Here is an 18,273-nt window from a genome sequence, read left to right as displayed (position 1 = left end):
TTCCTCCTTAGCAGCTCTGGGCAGGCAGCTCCCCTTTGGCTGCTCCCGAGGGTTGGTGTTGTTGGGCAGCGGGGGCAGACGCTGTGGAAGCACCTTGTGGGGTAGCCCCAGCGACCTGGTGTTGAGGCTGCCCTTGCTGCCCGTCGCCGGCATCGCTGGCAGGCGCTCGGCCACTCTCCCAGCGTTCCTCTGTGTGGGCTGAGTGGCAGGGGCCTTGCTGCTCTTGGCTGCCTGGACAGTGGCTGTCCTTGTGCTTGCCCCTGCAGCCCTGCTGCGTGGTGGCTCCTGCTGTGCCGCTGGCTGCTGGCGGAGTTCCTGGCTCCTCGCCACAGCTGGCAGCCTGCAGGAGCTGCTCATACGTCTCTGTAAAGGAGGCGATGGCCGGGGTGTCATTGCCACCACTGGTGGCAGGCGAAGCGTCTGCTCCTGCGTTGTGCCGCTGGTGCGGGGCAGCACCACTCGGTGCCCCGGGCTGCCCGTCTGCAAGAGAAGCCGAGCAGAGGCTGTGGGATGGTGTCCCTTGCGCCTGCCTCCCAGCTCATGCCGTTGGGCTCCCCTGCCAGCCCCAGCGCAGGGCTCAGCCCCGCAGCCCGCTGGTGCCTGCTCCCTGGTCCGGCAGAGGAGAGGGCTGGCCCCCCGCGGCCCGCGGCCACTGCCCAGAGCACCCCCGGCGTGCCCGGGCAGCCTGACGGGCACGGCACGGGGGGCTCAGCTTGCTCCCTCCTGCACCTCCCGCACGCCTGGCCGCAGCTCCCATGCTCGGGAGGACATTCGGCCCCATCTCCCTCGCTCTCCCTACCTGTGCCTGCTGGTTGATGACAGGGCGAAACCCCTGCGCGTACGGCACCCGTGGCACGGTGATCCCATGGCGGGACGAGGCCTGGCTCGGGCTGCCCTGCGGCTCTTGCTCGGGCTGCCTGCGGGCCACCTGCGGGCAGGAGGAGGAGGAGGAAGAGGCGTGTGATGAATGCGGCTGCATTTGCACAGCTGCCCCCGCAGTGCCGGCAAGCCCGGCCCCGGCACCCAGCCGGTTCCATACGGCCCTGTCCCGTCACCGGCCTCTCCCTCCTGCCCCGGCCCTCACCTGGCGCATCCTCTGTGCGCTCACCCTGCCCTCAGCGGGCTGGGAACGGGCGTTCGCCTCTTTACCCGCGGGCATCTCCACGTCCTGGGACGCTGAACTCCCGTAGGCTTCTATGGAATTTGCTGCCTCCTGAGGGAGGCTGCTCCTCTGGCCTGGGGTACTCCAGGGCTCTCGCTCCTTATGTACCCCGCGGCCAGCACGGGGTTTCCTCCGTCACAATGGCCTCTGGGCACAAGGAGTCCCCCTACGTCACAAAGCCTCCGAGGTCACCATGGAGATGCCCACACCCATGACGGGTGCCAGTCAGTCCCACAGCGTCTCCACAGCGACCACCGAGGCTTTGTGGTGGCGGCGGCATTGTGCCCATGGCCACTGGGCACACCAGGGCTGCTGCGGGCACTCAGAGAGTCAACCAGGGTGACTCTAAGGCGATCAAGTGCAACCGCTCGCCAGCACTGCCAAGGCCGCCACCAACCCATGGCACTGAGGGCCTCGTCCTCACGGTGTATGAACGCTTCCCGGGAATGTGACTCCACCGCTGCCTTGGGCTGCCTGCTCCAATGCCGGAGCACCCTCTGGGAAAGCAATTGTTCCTAAACTCAGTCTGGTGCAGTTTGAGGCTGTTTCCTCTTATCCTATCTCTTGTTCTTTGTGAGAGGAGAGCAGGCAGCTCCTGGCTCCATCCTCCTGTCAGGCAGTTGTAGGGAGCCATCAGGTCCCCCCTGAGCCTTCTCTTCTCCAGACTGGACCCCCCAGGTCCCTCAGCCCTTCCCCATCACCCTTGTGCTCCAGGCGCTGCACCAGCTCCAGTGCCCTTCTCTGGCCCCGCTCCAGCACCTCAATGTCTCTCTTGTAGCGGGAGCAGAGATCTGAGCACAGAATTTGAGGGGTGGCCACACCAGTGCCCAGCAGAGGGCTGTCCCCTGTCACGGCCCTGGTTCTGCTGGCCACACTAACGCTGATACAGGCCAGGATGTTGCCAGGTTCAGGCCCCTGCACTTTGCCTCATACCATTGGCCACAGTCCATAGATCCAGCTGGTCCAGGTCCCTCTGCAGAGCTTTCTGCCCTAGAGCAGATGAGCACTCCCACCCAACTGGATGTCATCTGTACAGTGCTTGGGGTCCTTGCCTCCCATCCTGTTAGGATGGTGAGTAGAGCATTCCAGGCGTAGTGAAGAGTGCTTTTTGGATGGACAATGCTATGCATTGCCCCTGGAGCCATCAGGGAAAGGCAGGCTGCCCAGCAAGGCTTGGTCCCGCTCCTGATAGCAGCCCATCGTTCTGTCACTTTCACCTTCACATACCTGAGCTACCTCACACATGTTTATGGGCTTTATCCTTGCAGCAGCTCCAAGCCTTTCTCCTTATTCCTCCCAGCCCTTCTACAACCCTCTCATTCACGTTAGGGGGCTGCAACACGCACTTGGCTTCAATAGCCAGCTGTCGTGTGAGCCGCCGCATCACACACAGCTTCATGCCGTCGGGACGCGCTTTTCCTGCATGGGCAGCACGTGCTGCCAAGAGCCAGCAGGTCTGCAAGCCCGCCAGCTGGGAAGTGCCTCAAGGAAAGAGGTCGCTCCCCGCGCTTCTCCGCTGCTGACACGAGGGAAAAGCAGTAGCAGGCAGGGGCGAGCAGTGCGGGGAAAGGGATGTGCTTTATTGGCCCGAGACGGTGTCCGCAGCGAGCGCAGGCTGCAGCACGATGTCCTGAGCGCGGCTCTGTCGGGCCTGGCGCCGGCAGCGGGGCACTACTCCTGCTCTTGTGCGTTCATGCAGGAGAAGCTGAAAGTCTTGCGCAGAGACTGCAGTGCCCTCCTGAAGCGGGATGATCGTCGCTTTTGGAGCGTTCCTGCGTCCGGGTGGGTGGCAGTGCCTGCGGGGGAAGGAGAGCTGTAGGCACGGGGCTGGATGGCACTGGGCAAGCTCCTGCTGCCAGCCAGCACCGAGGGCTTTCGCCGGGGGCTTTCCAGTGAAGGCTTTTGGCCCTCGCCCAGGGAGAGGAGGCCGGGGCACGGCTGAAGTCATGCACATGCTGCTGCCGGGCTGGCCTGGCTGCCACTCAACACAGGGACGTACCTGGCTCGTTCTCAGTGTCCTGAACTGCTGCAGGTGACACTGGCACTTCCTCCTCTCGTGCTGCCCGTGAGGCAGGGGCACTGCTGGCCTCTCCTTGACTTTTTGCAGATGCTCTCCTCAGTACTCTGGGCACGAAAGAGACCTGCAGAGTTCTGTCTCTAAGTGTGAGCCGCCTTGGGGCAGGTGCCTGTGCTGCTGCCTGCTCTGCGACACAGGATGCAGAGGCGGGGGAAGCTGGTGCCGGTGCCTCCTCGTCCTCTTGTGCCACGGCAGCGAGAGGTGTGCGGTGCTGCTCTTGCTCAGCAGCTGCAGGCAGGGTGGGAGCTGCTGGCTCGGTGTCTGTGGGTCTGGCCGGGGCAGGAGACAGGCTCTGCAGGTCTCCAGCTGCCTCTTGTGCTGCCTCTCGTGCTGCAGCTGTGCCCACGCTGCTGGGGCTGCTGGATCCCTCCTGGGGCCCCGCGTGGGGGGCCTGGGAGAGCTCTGGCACCAAGGGGTTGATGTAGATGTCCGTTATGGTGACGGCTTCCCCTTGGGACAGCTCTTTGTCCCTGTCGCATTCGGAGTCGTCCTTCACCTCCTTGACCAAGACTCTGATCCATATGTTGCAGTTGGTGACGTGCTGCAACTGGGACAGCTCTTGGTCGCTGTCCTCTTCCCTTTCGTGGTCGTTCTCCTCATCCTGCTCCTTCTCAGTCGGCAGGTCCTCCTGCAATCACACAACCGGGATGCAGGGGATGAGTGTGCTGCAGCTCGGCAGCGCAGTGGCTGGCCCCGTGCAGGGGCAGGCTCATCCCCCTGTGCTGTCCCATCCCGTCACTGGCGCTCACCTGTCTGTGTTGGAGCATCCCTGTGTGTCTCGGGGAGGAACATTGCCCCTCGCTGTCTTGCAGCTGGAGCTCCCTCTCCTCAGGGCCTCCCCGCTGCCCATGCAGGCTGGCCGTCCTCTGCCTGTCGAGCCTGTGCCTGCTGCTGGCAGTGCTGCTCCTCTTCTGCGCCTCCAGGACCTCTGTCCAGGCGATGAGCAGGAATCTCTCTGCCGCAAGCAGCCTCGGGCCGGCACCTGCCTCCTGCACCTCGAGACCTGTGGTGCCGGGCACGTGCGCCTCAGTCACTGGGGGCTGAGAGTCCTGAACGGAGGGATAAGCAGCTGCATGTCCTTCTATGTCTGCTCGTGGGGCAAGGTGGGGTGTCACAGCCTCTGCCGCCTGGACCTCTGTCCATGAAAATGTCGCTTCACCCTTGTCAGCTGCTGGGGAGACAGCAGCATGGGTGGCCTCTTCTTGCTGTTCTCCCAACACGGGTGACACCATGTCTTGTGCTGCTGCTGCAACGGGAGGGGCTGTGCTGGGCTGTCCCCGAGGGTCTGCGGCCACACGAGACCCAGAGTCCTCAAGTGCTGTGGGACTGATTGTTGCCACCAGCCCATGCAAACGCTGGGTCCTGTCCCGGTGTCCCAAATGCTGCTGTTCGGTTCCCTGCACCGCAGCCACAGACTGGACCACAGGCTCCCACTTTGTGGGTGTGGATATCACCTGCAGAGCTGTGTCTCTAAGTGTGAGCCGCCTTGGGGCAGGTGCCTGTGCTGCTGCCTGCTCTGCGACGCAGGATGCCGAGGCGGGGGAAGCTGGTGCCGGTGCCTCCTCGTCCTCTTGTGCCACGGCAGCGAGAGGTGTGCGGTGCTGCTCTTGCTCAGCAGCTGCAGGCAGGGAGGGAGCTGCTGGCTCGGTGTCTGTGGGTCTGGCCGGGGCAGGAGACAGGCTCTGCAGGTCTCCAGCTGCCTCTTGTGCTGCCTCTCGTGCTGCAGCTGTGCCCACGCTGCTGGGGCTGCTGGATCCCTCCTGGGGACCCGCGTGGGGGGCCTGGGAGAGCTCTGGCACCAAGGGGTTGACGCAGATGTCCGGTATGGTGACGGCTTCCCCTTGGGACAGCTCTTTGTCCCTGTCGCATTCGGAGTCGGCTTTCACCTCCTCCTTCAGTTCCTTGGCCAAGGTTGCTGGCGGCTCCTGTGAACACAGAGCAGACCAGAGCTAAGGGCTCTCCCCAGCCGTGTCTCTGGCGGGGCTGCAGGTGGATGTGTGGGTGCTGTGCTGTGGGCTGCCTCGTCCCCTGTGGCCCTGTGACCAGCACCAGGGCTGGCGGTGCATTAGCCCGCCCTTGGGCTCCGAGGCTGCTGCTGGTGGCTGCTCCCTGCGAGGGAGGTCCCTCACGGGCTGCTCTCCTCCAGTGCCTTTGCTCGAGAGGAGTGTGCGGGACAGGGAAGCAAGAGCACAGGCAGGGCAAGGAGGGAACGTCAGCGCGATGGCACAGGGGGCACCAGCAATGTCCCTGCCAAACACCCCCGGGGATCTGGGCCTGCCTCCAGCACCTCGGGGTCCGCGGTGCCAGCCTAACACGTGTCACTTACCTGGCACTCAGAGTCGTGAGTCAAGGCAGAAGCTGCTGCTTCTCCGTCGTCGTTCCCCTTCAGGGGATCCACTTGGGAGGGCTGGAAGAGCTCCAGGATCAAGGCTTTGATCCAAATGTTGCAGTTGGTGGCATCCTGCAGCTGGGCCAGCTCTCTGTCCTCTTCCCTTCCTTGGTCCTCCTCTTCCTGCTCCTTCCCAGTGCTCAGTTCCTCCTGTAGTCGCACAAGCGGGATGAGGGGATGAGTGCGCTGCAGCTCAGCAGCGGAGCAGCTGGACGCAGGCAGGAGGAGGCTCATCCCCCTGTGCTGCCCCATCCTCTCCTTGGCACTCACGTGTGTGTGCTGGAGCTGGCGCTCCTCAGGGCCATCCAGCTGCCCATGCGGGCTGGCTCTCCTCTCCTCTGTCCCCGGGAGCACCAGGAATCTCTCTCCCACACGCAGCCCCGGGAAGGCACCTGCACCGTGCAGCTCGGTATCAGTGGTGCCGCCCGCCCGCGCCTCGGTCACTGGGTGCTGAGCATCCCGAGGCAAGGGAGAAGCGGCGGCATCTCCTTCTTTCTGTGCTGCTGGGGCAAGGTGCGGTGTGACAGCCTCTGCCCCAGGGATCTCTGGCAGGGCAGCTGCGACTTTCCCCTCGTCTGCTGCCAGGGAGGCGAGGGTTCTGCTGTGCTCCCCCTGAGGCTTCGCTGCCACAGGCGACTCAAGCGTTGCAGGTGGCGTTGCAACCTTGGCCATGGGCAGGCTTTTGGTCATGTCCTTCTGTTCCACCTGCCTCTTCTTCTGGGCCACGGCCACAGGTGGGAGCAGAGGCTTCCTCTCTTTGAATGTGGCTGTGCCCTGCAGAGCTGCCTTGAATCCTCTGCTGCTCTGCGGGGCAGGTGCCTGGCTCTGTCCCTGTGCTGCGGCCTCCTGCTTGCCGGAGCCCTGGGAAGCTCGCGCTGGTGCCGCTGGAGGCAGAGGTGCCCGTTCCTCCTTAGCAGCTCTGGGCAGGCAGCTCCCCTTTGGCTGCTCCCGAGGGTTGGTGTTGTTGGGCAGCGGGGGCAGACGCTGTGGAAGCACCTTGTGGGGTAGCCCCAGCGACCTGGTGTTGAGGCTGCCCTTGCTGCCCGTCGCCGGCATCGCTGGCAGGCGCTCGGCCACTCTCCCAGCGTTCCTCTGTGTGGGCTGAGTGGCAGGGGCCTTGCTGCTCTTGGCTGCCTGGACAGTGGCTGTCCTTGTGCTTGCCCCTGCAGCCCTGCTGCGTGGTGGCTCCTGCTGTGCCGCTGGCTGCTGGCGGAGTTCCTGGCTCCTCGCCACAGCTGGCAGCCTGCAGGAGCTGCTCATACGTCTCTGTAAAGGAGGCGATGGCCGGGGTGTCATTGCCACCACTGGTGGCAGGCGAAGCGTCTGCTCCTGCGTTGTGCCGCTGGTGCGGGGCAGCACCACTCGGTGCCCCGGGCTGCCCGTCTGCAAGAGAAGCCGAGCAGAGGCTGTGGGATGGTGTCCCTTGCGCCTGCCTCCCAGCTCATGCCGTTGGGCTCCCCTGCCAGCCCCAGCGCAGGGCTCAGCCCCGCAGCCCGCTGGTGCCTGCTCCCTGGTCCGGCAGAGGAGAGGGCTGGCCCCCCGCGGCCCGCGGCCACTGCCCAGAGCACCCCCGGCGTGCCCGGGCAGCCTGACGGGCACGGCACGGGGGGCTCAGCTTGCTCCCTCCTGCACCTCCCGCACGCCTGGCCGCAGCTCCCATGCTCGGGAGGACATTCGGCCCCATCTCCCTCGCTCTCCCTACCTGTGCCTGCTGGTTGATGACAGGGCGAAACCCCTGCGCGTACGGCACCCGTGGCACGGTGATCCCATGGCGGGACGAGGCCTGGCTCGGGCTGCCCTGCGGCTCTTGCTCGGGCTGCCTGCGGGCCACCTGCGGGCAGGAGGAGGAGGAGGAAGAGGCGTGTGATGAATGCGGCTGCATTTGCACAGCTGCCCCCGCAGTGCCGGCAAGCCCGGCCCCGGCACCCAGCCGGTTCCATACGGCCCTGTCCCGTCACCGGCCTCTCCCTCCTGCCCCGGCCCTCACCTGGCGCATCCTCTGTGCGCTCGCCCTGCCCTCAGCGGGCTGGGAACGGGCGTTCGCCTCTTTACCCGCGGGCATCTCCACGTCCTGGGACGCTGAACTCCCGTAGGCTTCTATGGAATTTGCTGCCTCCTGAGGGAGGCTGCTCCTCTGGCCTGGGGTACTCCAGGGCTCTCGCTCCTTATGTACCCCGCGGCCAGCACGGGGTTTCCTCCGTCACAATGGCCTCTGGGCACAAGGAGTCCCCCTACGTCACAAAGCCTCCGAGGTCACCATGGAGATGCCCACACCCATGACGGGTGCCAGTCAGTCCCACAGCGTCTCCACAGCGACCACCGAGGCTTTGTGGTGGCGGCGGCATTGTGCCCATGGCCACTGGGCACACCAGGGCTGCTGCGGGCACTCAGAGAGTCAACCAGGGTGACTCTAAGGCGATCAAGTGCAACCGCTCGCCAGCACTGCCAAGGCCGCCACCAACCCATGGCACTGAGGGCCTCGTCCTCACGGTGTATGAACGCTTCCCGGGAATGTGACTCCACCGCTGCCTTGGGCTGCCTGCTCCAATGCCGGAGCACCCTCTGGGAAAGCAATTGTTCCTAAACTCAGTCTGGTGCAGTTTGAGGCTGTTTCCTCTTATCCTATCTCTTGTTCTTTGTGAGAGGAGAGCAGGCAGCTCCTGGCTCCATCCTCCTGTCAGGCAGTTGTAGGGAGCCATCAGGTCCCCCCTGAGCCTTCTGTTCTCCAGACTGGACCCCCCAGGTCCCTCAGCCCTTCCCCATCACCCTTGTGCTCCAGGCGCTGCACCAGCTCCAGTGCCCTTCTCTGGCCCCGCTCCAGCACCTCAATGTCTCTCTTGTAGCGGGAGCAGAGATCTGAGCACAGAATTTGAGGGGTGGCCACACCAGTGCCCAGCAGAGGGCTGTCCCCTGTCACGGCCCTGGTTCTGCTGGCCACACTAACGCTGATACAGGCCAGGATGTTGCCAGGTTCAGGCCCCTGCACTTTGCCTCATACCATTGGCCACAGTCCATAGATCCAGCTGGTCCAGGTCCCTCTGCAGAGCTTTCTGCCCTAGAGCAGATGAGCACTCCCACCCAACTGGATGTCATCTGTACAGTGCTTGGGGTCCTTGCCTCCCATCCTGTTAGGATGGTGAGTAGAGCATTCCAGGCGTAGTGAAGAGTGCTTTTTGGATGGACAATGCTATGCATTGCCCCTGGAGCCATCAGGGAAAGGCAGGCTGCCCAGCAAGGCTTGGTCCCGCTCCTGATAGCAGCCCATCGTTCTGTCACTTTCACCTTCACATACCTGAGCTACCTCACACATGTTTATGGGCTTTATCCTTGCAGCAGCTCCAAGCCTTTCTCCTTATTCCTCCCAGCCCTTCTACAACCCTCTCATTCACGTTAGGGGGCTGCAACACGCACTTGGCTTCAATAGCCAGCTGTCGTGTGAGCCGCCGCATCACACACAGCTTCATGCCGTCGGGACGCGCTTTTCCTGCATGGGCAGCACGTGCTGCCAAGAGCCAGCAGGTCTGCAAGCCCGCCAGCTGGGAAGTGCCTCAAGGAAAGAGGTCGCTCCCCGCGCTTCTCCGCTGCTGACACGAGGGAAAAGCAGTAGCAGGCAGGGGCGAGCAGTGCGGGGAAAGGGATGTGCTTTATTGGCCCGAGACGGTGTCCGCAGCGAGCGCAGGCTGCAGCACGATGTCCTGAGCGCGGCTCTGTCGGGCCTGGCGCCGGCAGCGGGGCACTACTCCTGCTCTTGTGCGTTCATGCAGGAGAAGCTGAAAGTCTTGCGCAGAGACTGCAGTGCCCTCCTGAAGCGGGATGATCGTCGCTTTTGGAGCGTTCCTGCGTCCGGGTGGGTGGCAGTGCCTGCAGGGGAAGGAGAGCTGTAGGCACGGGGCTGGATGGCACTGGGCAAGCTCCTGCTGCCAGCCAGCACCGAGGGCTTTCGCCGGGGGCTTTCCAGTGAAGGCTTTTGGCCCTCGCCCAGGGAGAGGAGGCCGGGGCACGGCTGAAGTCATGCACATGCTGCTGCCGGGCTGGCCTGGCTGCCACTCAACACAGGGACGTACCTGGCTCGTTCTCAGTGTCCTGAACTGCTGCAGGTGACACTGGCACTTCCTCCTCTCGTGCTGCCCGTGAGGCAGGGGCACTGCTGGCCTCTCCTTGACTTTTTGCAGATGCTCTCCTCAGTACTCTGGGCACGAAAGAGACCTGCAGAGTTCTGTCTCTAAGTGTGAGCCGCCTTGGGGCAGGTGCCTGTGCTGCTGCCTGCTCTGCGACACAGGATGCAGAGGCGGGGGAAGCTGGTGCCGGTGCCTCCTCGTCCTCTTGTGCCACGGCAGCGAGAGGTGTGCGGTGCTGCTCTTGCTCAGCAGCTGCAGGCAGGGTGGGAGCTGCTGGCTCGGTGTCTGTGGGTCTGGCCGGGGCAGGAGACAGGCTCTGCAGGTCTCCAGCTGCCTCTTGTGCTGCCTCTCGTGCTGCAGCTGTGCCCACGCTGCTGGGGCTGCTGGATCCCTCCTGGGGCCCCGCGTGGGGGGCCTGGGAGAGCTCTGGCACCAAGGGGTTGATGTAGATGTCCGTTATGGTGACGGCTTCCCCTTGGGACAGCTCTTTGTCCCTGTCGCATTCGGAGTCGTCCTTCACCTCCTTGACCAAGACTCTGATCCATATGTTGCAGTTGGTGACGTGCTGCAACTGGGACAGCTCTTGGTCGCTGTCCTCTTCCCTTTCGTGGTCGTTCTCCTCATCCTGCTCCTTCTCAGTCGGCAGGTCCTCCTGCAATCACACAACCGGGATGCAGGGGATGAGTGTGCTGCAGCTCGGCAGCGCAGTGGCTGGCCCCGCGCAGGGGCAGGCTCATCCCCCTGTGCTGTCCCATCCCGTCACTGGCGCTCACCTGTCTGTGTTGGAGCATCCCTGTGTGTCTCGGGGAGGAACATTGCCCCTCGCTGTCTTGCAGCTGGAGCTCCCTCTCCTCAGGGCCTCCCCGCTGCCCATGCAGGCTGGCCGTCCTCTGCCTGTCGAGCCTGTGCCTGCTGCTGGCAGTGCTGCTCCTCTTCTGCGCCTCCAGGACCTCTGTCCAGGCGATGAGCAGGAATCTCTCTGCCGCAAGCAGCCTCGGGCCGGCACCTGCCTCCTGCACCTCGAGACCTGTGGTGCCGGGCACGTGCGCCTCAGTCACTGGGGGCTGAGAGTCCTGAACGGAGGGATAAGCAGCTGCATGTCCTTCTATGTCTGCTCGTGGGGCAAGGTGGGGTGTCACAGCCTCTGCCGCCTGGACCTCTGTCCATGAAAATGTCGCTTCACCCTTGTCAGCTGCTGGGGAGACAGCAGCATGGGTGGCCTCTTCTTGCTGTTCTCCCAACACGGGTGACACCATGTCTTGTGCTGCTGCTGCAACGGGAGGGGCTGTGCTGGGCTGTCCCCGAGGGTCTGCGGCCACACGAGACCCAGAGTCCTCAAGTGCTGTGGGACTGATTGTTGCCACCAGCCCATGCAAACGCTGGGTCCTGTCCCGGTGTCCCAAATGCTGCTGTTCGGTTCCCTGCACCGCAGCCACAGACTGGACCACAGGCTCCCACTTTGTGGGTGTGGATATCACCTGCAGAGCTGTGTCTCTAAGTGTGAGCCGCCTTGGGGCAGGTGCCTGTGCTGCTGCCTGCTCTGCGACGCAGGATGCCGAGGCGGGGGAAGCTGGTGCCGGTGCCTCCTCGTCCTCTTGTGCCACGGCAGCGAGAGGTGTGCGGTGCTGCTCTTGCTCAGCAGCTGCAGGCAGGGTGGGAGCTGCTGGCTCGGTGTCTGTGGGTCTGGCCGGGGCAGGAGACAGGCTCTGCAGGTCTCCAGCTGCCTCTTGTGCTGCCTCTCGTGCTGCAGCTGTGCCCACGCTGCTGGGGCTGCTGGATCCCTCCTGGGGACCCGCGTGGGGGGCCTGGGAGAGCTCTGGCACCAAGGGGTTGACGCAGATGTCCGGTATGGTGACGGCTTCCCCTTGGGACAGCTCTTTGTCCCTGTCGCATTCGGAGTCGGCTTTCACCTCCTCCTTCAGTTCCTTGGCCAAGGTTGCTGGCGGCTCCTGTGAACACAGAGCAGACCAGAGCTAAGAGCTCTCCCCAGCCGTGTCTCTGGCGGGGCTGCAGGTGGATGTGTGGGTGCTGTGCTGTGGGCTGCCTCGTCCCCTGTGGCCCTGTGACCAGCACCAGGGCTGGCGGTGCATTAGCCCGCCCTTGGGCTCCGAGGCTGCTGCTGGTGGCTGCTCCCTGCGAGGGAGGTCCCTCACGGGCTGCTCTCCTCCAGTGCCTTTGCTCGAGAGGAGTGTGCGGGACAGGGAAGCAAGAGCACAGGCAGGGCAAGGAGGGAACGTCAGCGCGATGGCACAGGGGGCACCAGCAATGTCCCTGCCAAACACCCCCGGGGATCTGGGCCTGCCTCCAGCACCTCGGGGTCCGCGGTGCCAGCCTAACACGTGTCACTTACCTGGCACTCAGAGTCGTGAGTCAAGGCAGAAGCTGCTGCTTCTCCGTCGTCGTTCCCCTTCAGGGGATCCACTTGGGAGGGCTGGAAGAGCTCCAGGATCAAGGCTTTGATCCAAATGTTGCAGTTGGTGGCATCCTGCAGCTGGGCCAGCTCTCTGTCCTCTTCCCTTCCTTGGTCCTCCTCTTCCTGCTCCTTCCCAGTGCTCAGTTCCTCCTGTAGTCGCACAAGCGGGATGAGGGGATGAGTGCGCTGCAGCTCAGCAGCGGAGCAGCTGGACGCAGGCAGGAGGAGGCTCATCCCCCTGTGCTGCCCCATCCTCTCCTTGGCACTCACGTGTGTGTGCTGGAGCTGGCGCTCCTCAGGGCCATCCAGCTGCCCATGCGGGCTGGCTCTCCTCTCCTCTGTCCCCGGGAGCACCAGGAATCTCTCTCCCACACGCAGCCCCGGGAAGGCACCTGCACCGTGCAGCTCGGTATCAGTGGTGCCGCCCGCCCGCGCCTCGGTCACTGGGTGCTGAGCATCCCGAGGCAAGGGAGAAGCGGCGGCATCTCCTTCTTTCTGTGCTGCTGGGGCAAGGTGCGGTGTGACAGCCTCTGCCCCAGGGATCTCTGGCAGGGCAGCTGCGACTTTCCCCTCGTCTGCTGCCAGGGAGGCGAGGGTTCTGCTGTGCTCCCCCTGAGGCTTCGCTGCCACAGGCGACTCAAGCGTTGCAGGTGGCGTTGCAACCTTGGCCATGGGCAGGCTTTTGGTCATGTCCTTCTGTTCCACCTGCCTCTTCTTCTGGGCCACGGCCACAGGTGGGAGCAGAGGCTTCCTCTCTTTGAATGTGGCTGTGCCCTGCAGAGCTGCCTTGAATCCTCTGCTGCTCTGCGGGGCAGGTGCCTGGCTCTGTCCCTGTGCTGCGGCCTCCTGCTTGCCGGAGCCCTGGGAAGCTCGCGCTGGTGCCGCTGGAGGCAGAGGTGCCCGTTCCTCCTTAGCAGCTCTGGGCAGGCAGCTCCCCTTTGGCTGCTCCCGAGGGTTGGTGTTGTTGGGCAGCGGGGGCAGACGCTGTGGAAGCACCTTGTGGGGTAGCCCCAGCGACCTGGTGTTGAGGCTGCCCTTGCTGCCCGTCGCCGGCATCGCTGGCAGGCGCTCGGCCACTCTCCCAGCGTTCCTCTGTGTGGGCTGAGTGGCAGGGGCCTTGCTGCTCTTGGCTGCCTGGACAGTGGCTGTCCTTGTGCTTGCCCCTGCAGCCCTGCTGCGTGGTGGCTCCTGCTGTGCCGCTGGCTGCTGGCGGAGTTCCTGGCTCCTCGCCACAGCTGGCAGCCTGCAGGAGCTGCTCATACGTCTCTGTAAAGGAGGCGATGGCCGGGGTGTCATTGCCACCACTGGTGGCAGGCGAAGCGTCTGCTCCTGCGTTGTGCCGCTGGTGCGGGGCAGCACCACTCGGTGCCCCGGGCTGCCCGTCTGCAAGAGAAGCCGAGCAGAGGCTGTGGGATGGTGTCCCTTGCGCCTGCCTCCCAGCTCATGCCGTTGGGCTCCCCTGCCAGCCCCAGCGCAGGGCTCAGCCCCGCAGCCCGCTGGCGCCTGCTCCCTGGTCCGGCAGAGGAGAGGGCTGGCCCCCCGCGGCCCGCGGCCACTGCCCAGAGCACCCCCGGCGTGCCCGGGCAGCCTGACGGGCACGGCACGGGGGGCTCAGCTTGCTCCCTCCTGCACCTCCCGCACGCCTGGCCGCAGCTCCCATGCTCGGGAGGACATTCGGCCCCATCTCCCTCGCTCTCCCTACCTGTGCCTGCTGGTTGATGACAGGGCGAAACCCCTGCGCGTACGGCACCCGTGGCACGGTGATCCCATGGCGGGACGAGGCCTGGCTCGGGCTGCCCTGCGGCTCTTGCTCGGGCTGCCTGCGGGCCACCTGCGGGCAGGAGGAGGAGGAGGAAGAGGCGTGTGATGAATGCGGCTGCATTTGCACAGCTGCCCCCGCAGTGCCGGCAAGCCCGGCCCCGGCACCCAGCCGGTTCCATACGGCCCTGTCCCGTCACCGGCCTCTCCCTCCTGCCCCGGCCCTCACCTGGCGCATCCTCTGTGCGCTCGCCCTGCCCTCAGCGGGCTGGGAACGGGCGTTCGCCTCTTTACCCGCGGGCATCTCCACGTCCTGGGACGCTGAACTCCCGTAGGCTTCTATGGAATTTGCTGCCTCCTGAGGGAGGCTGCTCCTCTGGCCTGGGGTACTCCAGGGCTCTCGCTCCTTATGTACCCCGCGGCCAGCACGGGGTTTCCTCCGTCACAATGGCCTCTGGGCACAAGGAGTCCCCCTACGTCACAAAGCCTCCGAGGTCACCATGGAGATGCCCACACCCATGACGGGTGCCAGTCAGTCCCACAGCGTCTCCACAGCGACCACCGAGGCTTTGTGGTGGCGGCGGCATTGTGCCCATGGCCACTGGGCACACCAGGGCTGCTGCGGGCACTCAGAGAGTCAACCAGGGTGACTCTAAGGCGATCAAGTGCAACCGCTCGCCAGCACTGCCAAGGCCGCCACCAACCCATGGCACTGAGGGCTTCCTCTACACACTGTTTGTCAATATGCTCTGGCCCATTTCATAGGTGGAGATGGGCCAGGGGAAGTACCTGCTGCAGACATGTTTGCAGGGAGCGTACAGAACTCCTGGTGCGTGCAGCAATGATGAACGTTTGAAGCAGCCAGTGCAGGACAGTGATGATTAGTGCAATTGTTGGCCATTCCCAGGACCACTGCACTACAAATAGCTTACATTGTCAGTCTGTGCTGAGATGGTATTGATGTTTGGTGCTTGAAGAAATGGAGAAATGGGATTTGACAGAGATGCTCCGTGGTGTTTCTTTTTGCTGTTCCATTCAGCTGATCTTGTATTTCTGATAAAGGAATCAAAGGGAACTGCTGGGCATGAGAGTGTCCGATACCATTTTTCTGCACAACATGCCCTAACTGTCCTGTCACTCCACATTCCAGTTATTTTTACCGTGTCAGTGGCAAGCCATGAGCAGCCCACAGGGATAGGACACAGCATTACTTCACTGTGGGGCTCATAGGGGGGAGGCTTGCCAATTCTTAATTTAATATTTTATTAATAAAGTAGTTTATTAAATTAATATTCACTCGCAAGTCCTGAATAGATTCTTTTCTGACGTTTTCACCTCTTCTCTGGTTTGTATCATTGACTGTGTTTTCCCTGGCTCACATCCTAGTGCTTCTCCTCCTTAATTGGATGACTGAAATATTTCCAGCAGGAGAACAATGTGTATGTCTATTTGTAGCATGCATTTTTAGGCAGTTAATCAATTCTGGCTGAAATTCTTTAGGGATCTGCAGACATTTTCACAAATTCCTGGCAGATGTTGCCATCAGAAGAGATGATGGATAATGCGACCCCAGGTCTCTTTACCAACTGGTGTCAGTTTTTGTATGCTGGAATCCATGGCTCCTGTTTATTCTTGATCTGCCTGACTTTGGGATCAAACCCTGTTGCTTCTGTAGTGTGTGCTTTTCATTAAATGTCAGTTTTCAAGCATGTGGGATGCTGTATAAATACATACCAAGAGGCAGTCCCTAACTCAGGGCAGCAGAGCGAATGGGGAAGACGGGTCTGGAACAGGATATGACTTGCTCCAGGTGAAGGTATGGGCAAAAGCAGAGGCTTGGGGCATTGCCACACCCATGGGACAGCTCCTGAGCAGGGTTGGTGGCACATGGTCAAAAAAGCAGTGTTGTCAACCAAGAGGATGAAGGTGGAGCCCAGAACCAGCCGGATCATCAGAGGAAAGGGTGCTGCAGAGGGCAAGGGGTTGGATGCATCCCTTTTCCCTGGCTGAAATTTGCACCACATCCTGGTATCAAATGTGGCATGAAGGCCAGGGTGCCCAGGGTCATGTTCCCTTTTGACTCTGATGCAGCAGAGCAGCTCCCCATGCACGGCCTCACGTGCAGGCTGGCAGCCCTGCCTACCTGCCTGCCTGTCTGCCTGCTTGCTTGCCTGCTTGCCTGCTTTCCTGCTTGCTTGCCTGCTTTCCTGCCTGCCACCACGGGCATGAGCTGCCTGGATGGGGCTCAGGTGCAGACTGGGAGACACTGCCACCAGCTCATCCGTCCTGTCCCAGGGAAAAGTGGATTGAAGTGCTTTAAGCAAAGTCTCCAGGTCCTGCAGAGCCAGAATTAAAAACTGTCATTAGAAGCCATTGTATTTAAATTAAAGATAATCTTGGGTACAATGTGGGGAGAGGACACTGGGTGGAACTGGGGAGAAAGCTGCAATTTCCCTGCCATTGTCACTCGCTGTCCCTGATTGCCAGGAACTGCTGCAAATCCCAGTGATTTACTGAACTAGGCTGTAATTTGCACCACGTGCAAGGAGCAGTGTGTCACCAGGCTCCCTGTCACCAGCCCCATCAGGGCTGTGATGGGCTGTCAGCTGGGCAAGCTGCTGTCAGCTTAGTGTGGGGACAGCTCTTGCCGCATCCTGCCCTGGTCCAGAGCATCACAAGAGCAGTGCCAGGGTGTAGCCAGGGAGATCTGGGGCCTCTGATGCATGGTTTGGTTTAGCATGTAATGTGTGTGTCCTCCTGGCTTCCCTAGGACTGAGTCGGTGGCTGAGAAGATGCTGACTAACTGGTTTGCCTTCCTCCTCCACAAGTTTCTCAAGGTAAGGAGGGATGGAGCTGAGACTGCTGCTGCTACTGCTTTGCTGTCTCCCCCAGGGTGAATCTGGGCTTGAAACTCTTCAGTCAGGCTCCAAGTCAAATGAGGGGAGACAGGGGAGGTGGAAATTTGCTCTGGGGACACCTACACCCAGGGATGCTGTTACATGGGCCGAGTCAAGCTGCCACAGCCTCTGTGCTCAGCATTCTTCAGTGTGGTGTCATTCCCATGTAATGGAGTTTCTGTTGCACCTCTTTAGTACTTGGGAGAAATTCTCACTCTCACCTCCATGCCTGGGCTTCCATATTTCTTAACTTTATTTGTGGTTTGGAAGCCCCACAGAATGTGCTTCATGGGAGTGAACGAGGAGCTCAGGCTCTCAAATTGCTGGTTTTTTACAGCCATATAGATTCTATAGAGTTTTGCCAAGCCAAAGACAACATACATACCCATCGAGCAATGGAGCTTGTGGTTTTGGCTGTCTTCCCCAGGAGCTGCTGGAGGCTGAGCCTGGGTTGCACATGTGCTAAAGGTTGAGTCAATGAGACTATGAATCGTGCAAAACCTGCTGTGCAGGTCAGGAGCCCTGAAGGAGATGCACCTTCACCTCTGTGTTAGTTTTGCTGTCTGTCTCATTGTGTAGGAATGTGCTGGGGAACCGCTCTTCATGCTCTACTGTGCCATCAAGCAACAGATGGAGAAAGGCCCAATTGATGCCATCACAGGAGAAGCTCGTTACTCCCTTAGTGAGGACAAGCTGATTCGGCAGCAAATTGAGTACAAGACTCTGGTGAGTGATCACTGTAGGAGTTGCTATTGAATTGCTTCTCTCTGCTTGGACATGAGCTGTTCTGACCTTTAGGTCGGTAATTAAGACACCACCATGAAGCTTAAATGTTACCGTGCTATTAAGTCTCACACCCAACTCAGGTGCATCCTTAATTTGCAGGTACAAATAGCCTGAGAGAAGGTTTTGGAAGGTAAGGTTTGAGTGGAGTATTTTATCTTCCTGTACACTGACCTCCCTCTGGCAGGTAAAAATGGACATTCAGGACTCTTATCTCAGTAGTCCAAGATACACTAGATGCAATTATGGATGCAGTGGGTTTTTTATGAGAACAGGCTGTTCTGACACATGTGGTTATAGTTCTCCTGGATGCTTGTCTGAAGCCTATGATGTGGTTCTCTTTCCCTTCCAGATCCTAAACTGTGTGAACCCAGATAATGAGAACAGTCCAGAGATCCCTGTGAAGGTGCTGAACTGTGATACCATCACTCAAGTCAAAGAGAAGATCCTTGATGCAGTATACAAAAATGTCCCATACTCTCAGAGGCCAAGAGCTGTTGATATGGACTTGGGTAAGAGCTTCCTTGCCTCATAGAAGGGGAAGATCAGAGAGGTTGATCAGTGATTCTGGGTGGGTTTTGCAGGGCTTGAAAACCAGAGCTCAGACTGCACAACACCATTTATGTTTCAGCCCAATGAAAGCATGGGCTGTGCTCCTGACAGATAGGTTTTGAGC

The 18,273-nt window shown here is 61.4% G+C and overlaps 1 protein-coding gene across 9 annotated transcripts in view; it reads left to right on the top strand.

The window, feature by feature from the left end:
- Positions 1 to 18,273, top strand: part of PLXNA2 (plexin A2) — a 257,933-nt gene that overhangs the window by 226,735 nt on the left and 12,925 nt on the right. For all 9 annotated transcript variants that reach the window (XM_065698048.1, XM_065698050.1, XM_065698047.1 and 6 more), the window contains 3 exons: positions 16,688 to 16,754; positions 17,394 to 17,540; positions 17,950 to 18,109. In XM_065698048.1, coding sequence (XP_065554120.1) covers positions 16,688 to 16,754; positions 17,394 to 17,540; positions 17,950 to 18,109 — 374 coding nt within the window. The remainder of the gene's footprint in view (positions 1 to 16,687; positions 16,755 to 17,393; positions 17,541 to 17,949; positions 18,110 to 18,273) is intronic.

Source organism: Lathamus discolor, chromosome 19 (genome assembly GCF_037157495.1).
Source record: "Lathamus discolor isolate bLatDis1 chromosome 19, bLatDis1.hap1, whole genome shotgun sequence".
In the NCBI taxonomy this organism is placed as follows: domain Eukaryota; kingdom Metazoa; phylum Chordata; class Aves; order Psittaciformes; family Psittacidae; genus Lathamus; species Lathamus discolor.
The sequence above is the reverse complement of the archived record's forward strand: the minus strand, read 5'-3'. Positions and strand labels throughout refer to the sequence as shown.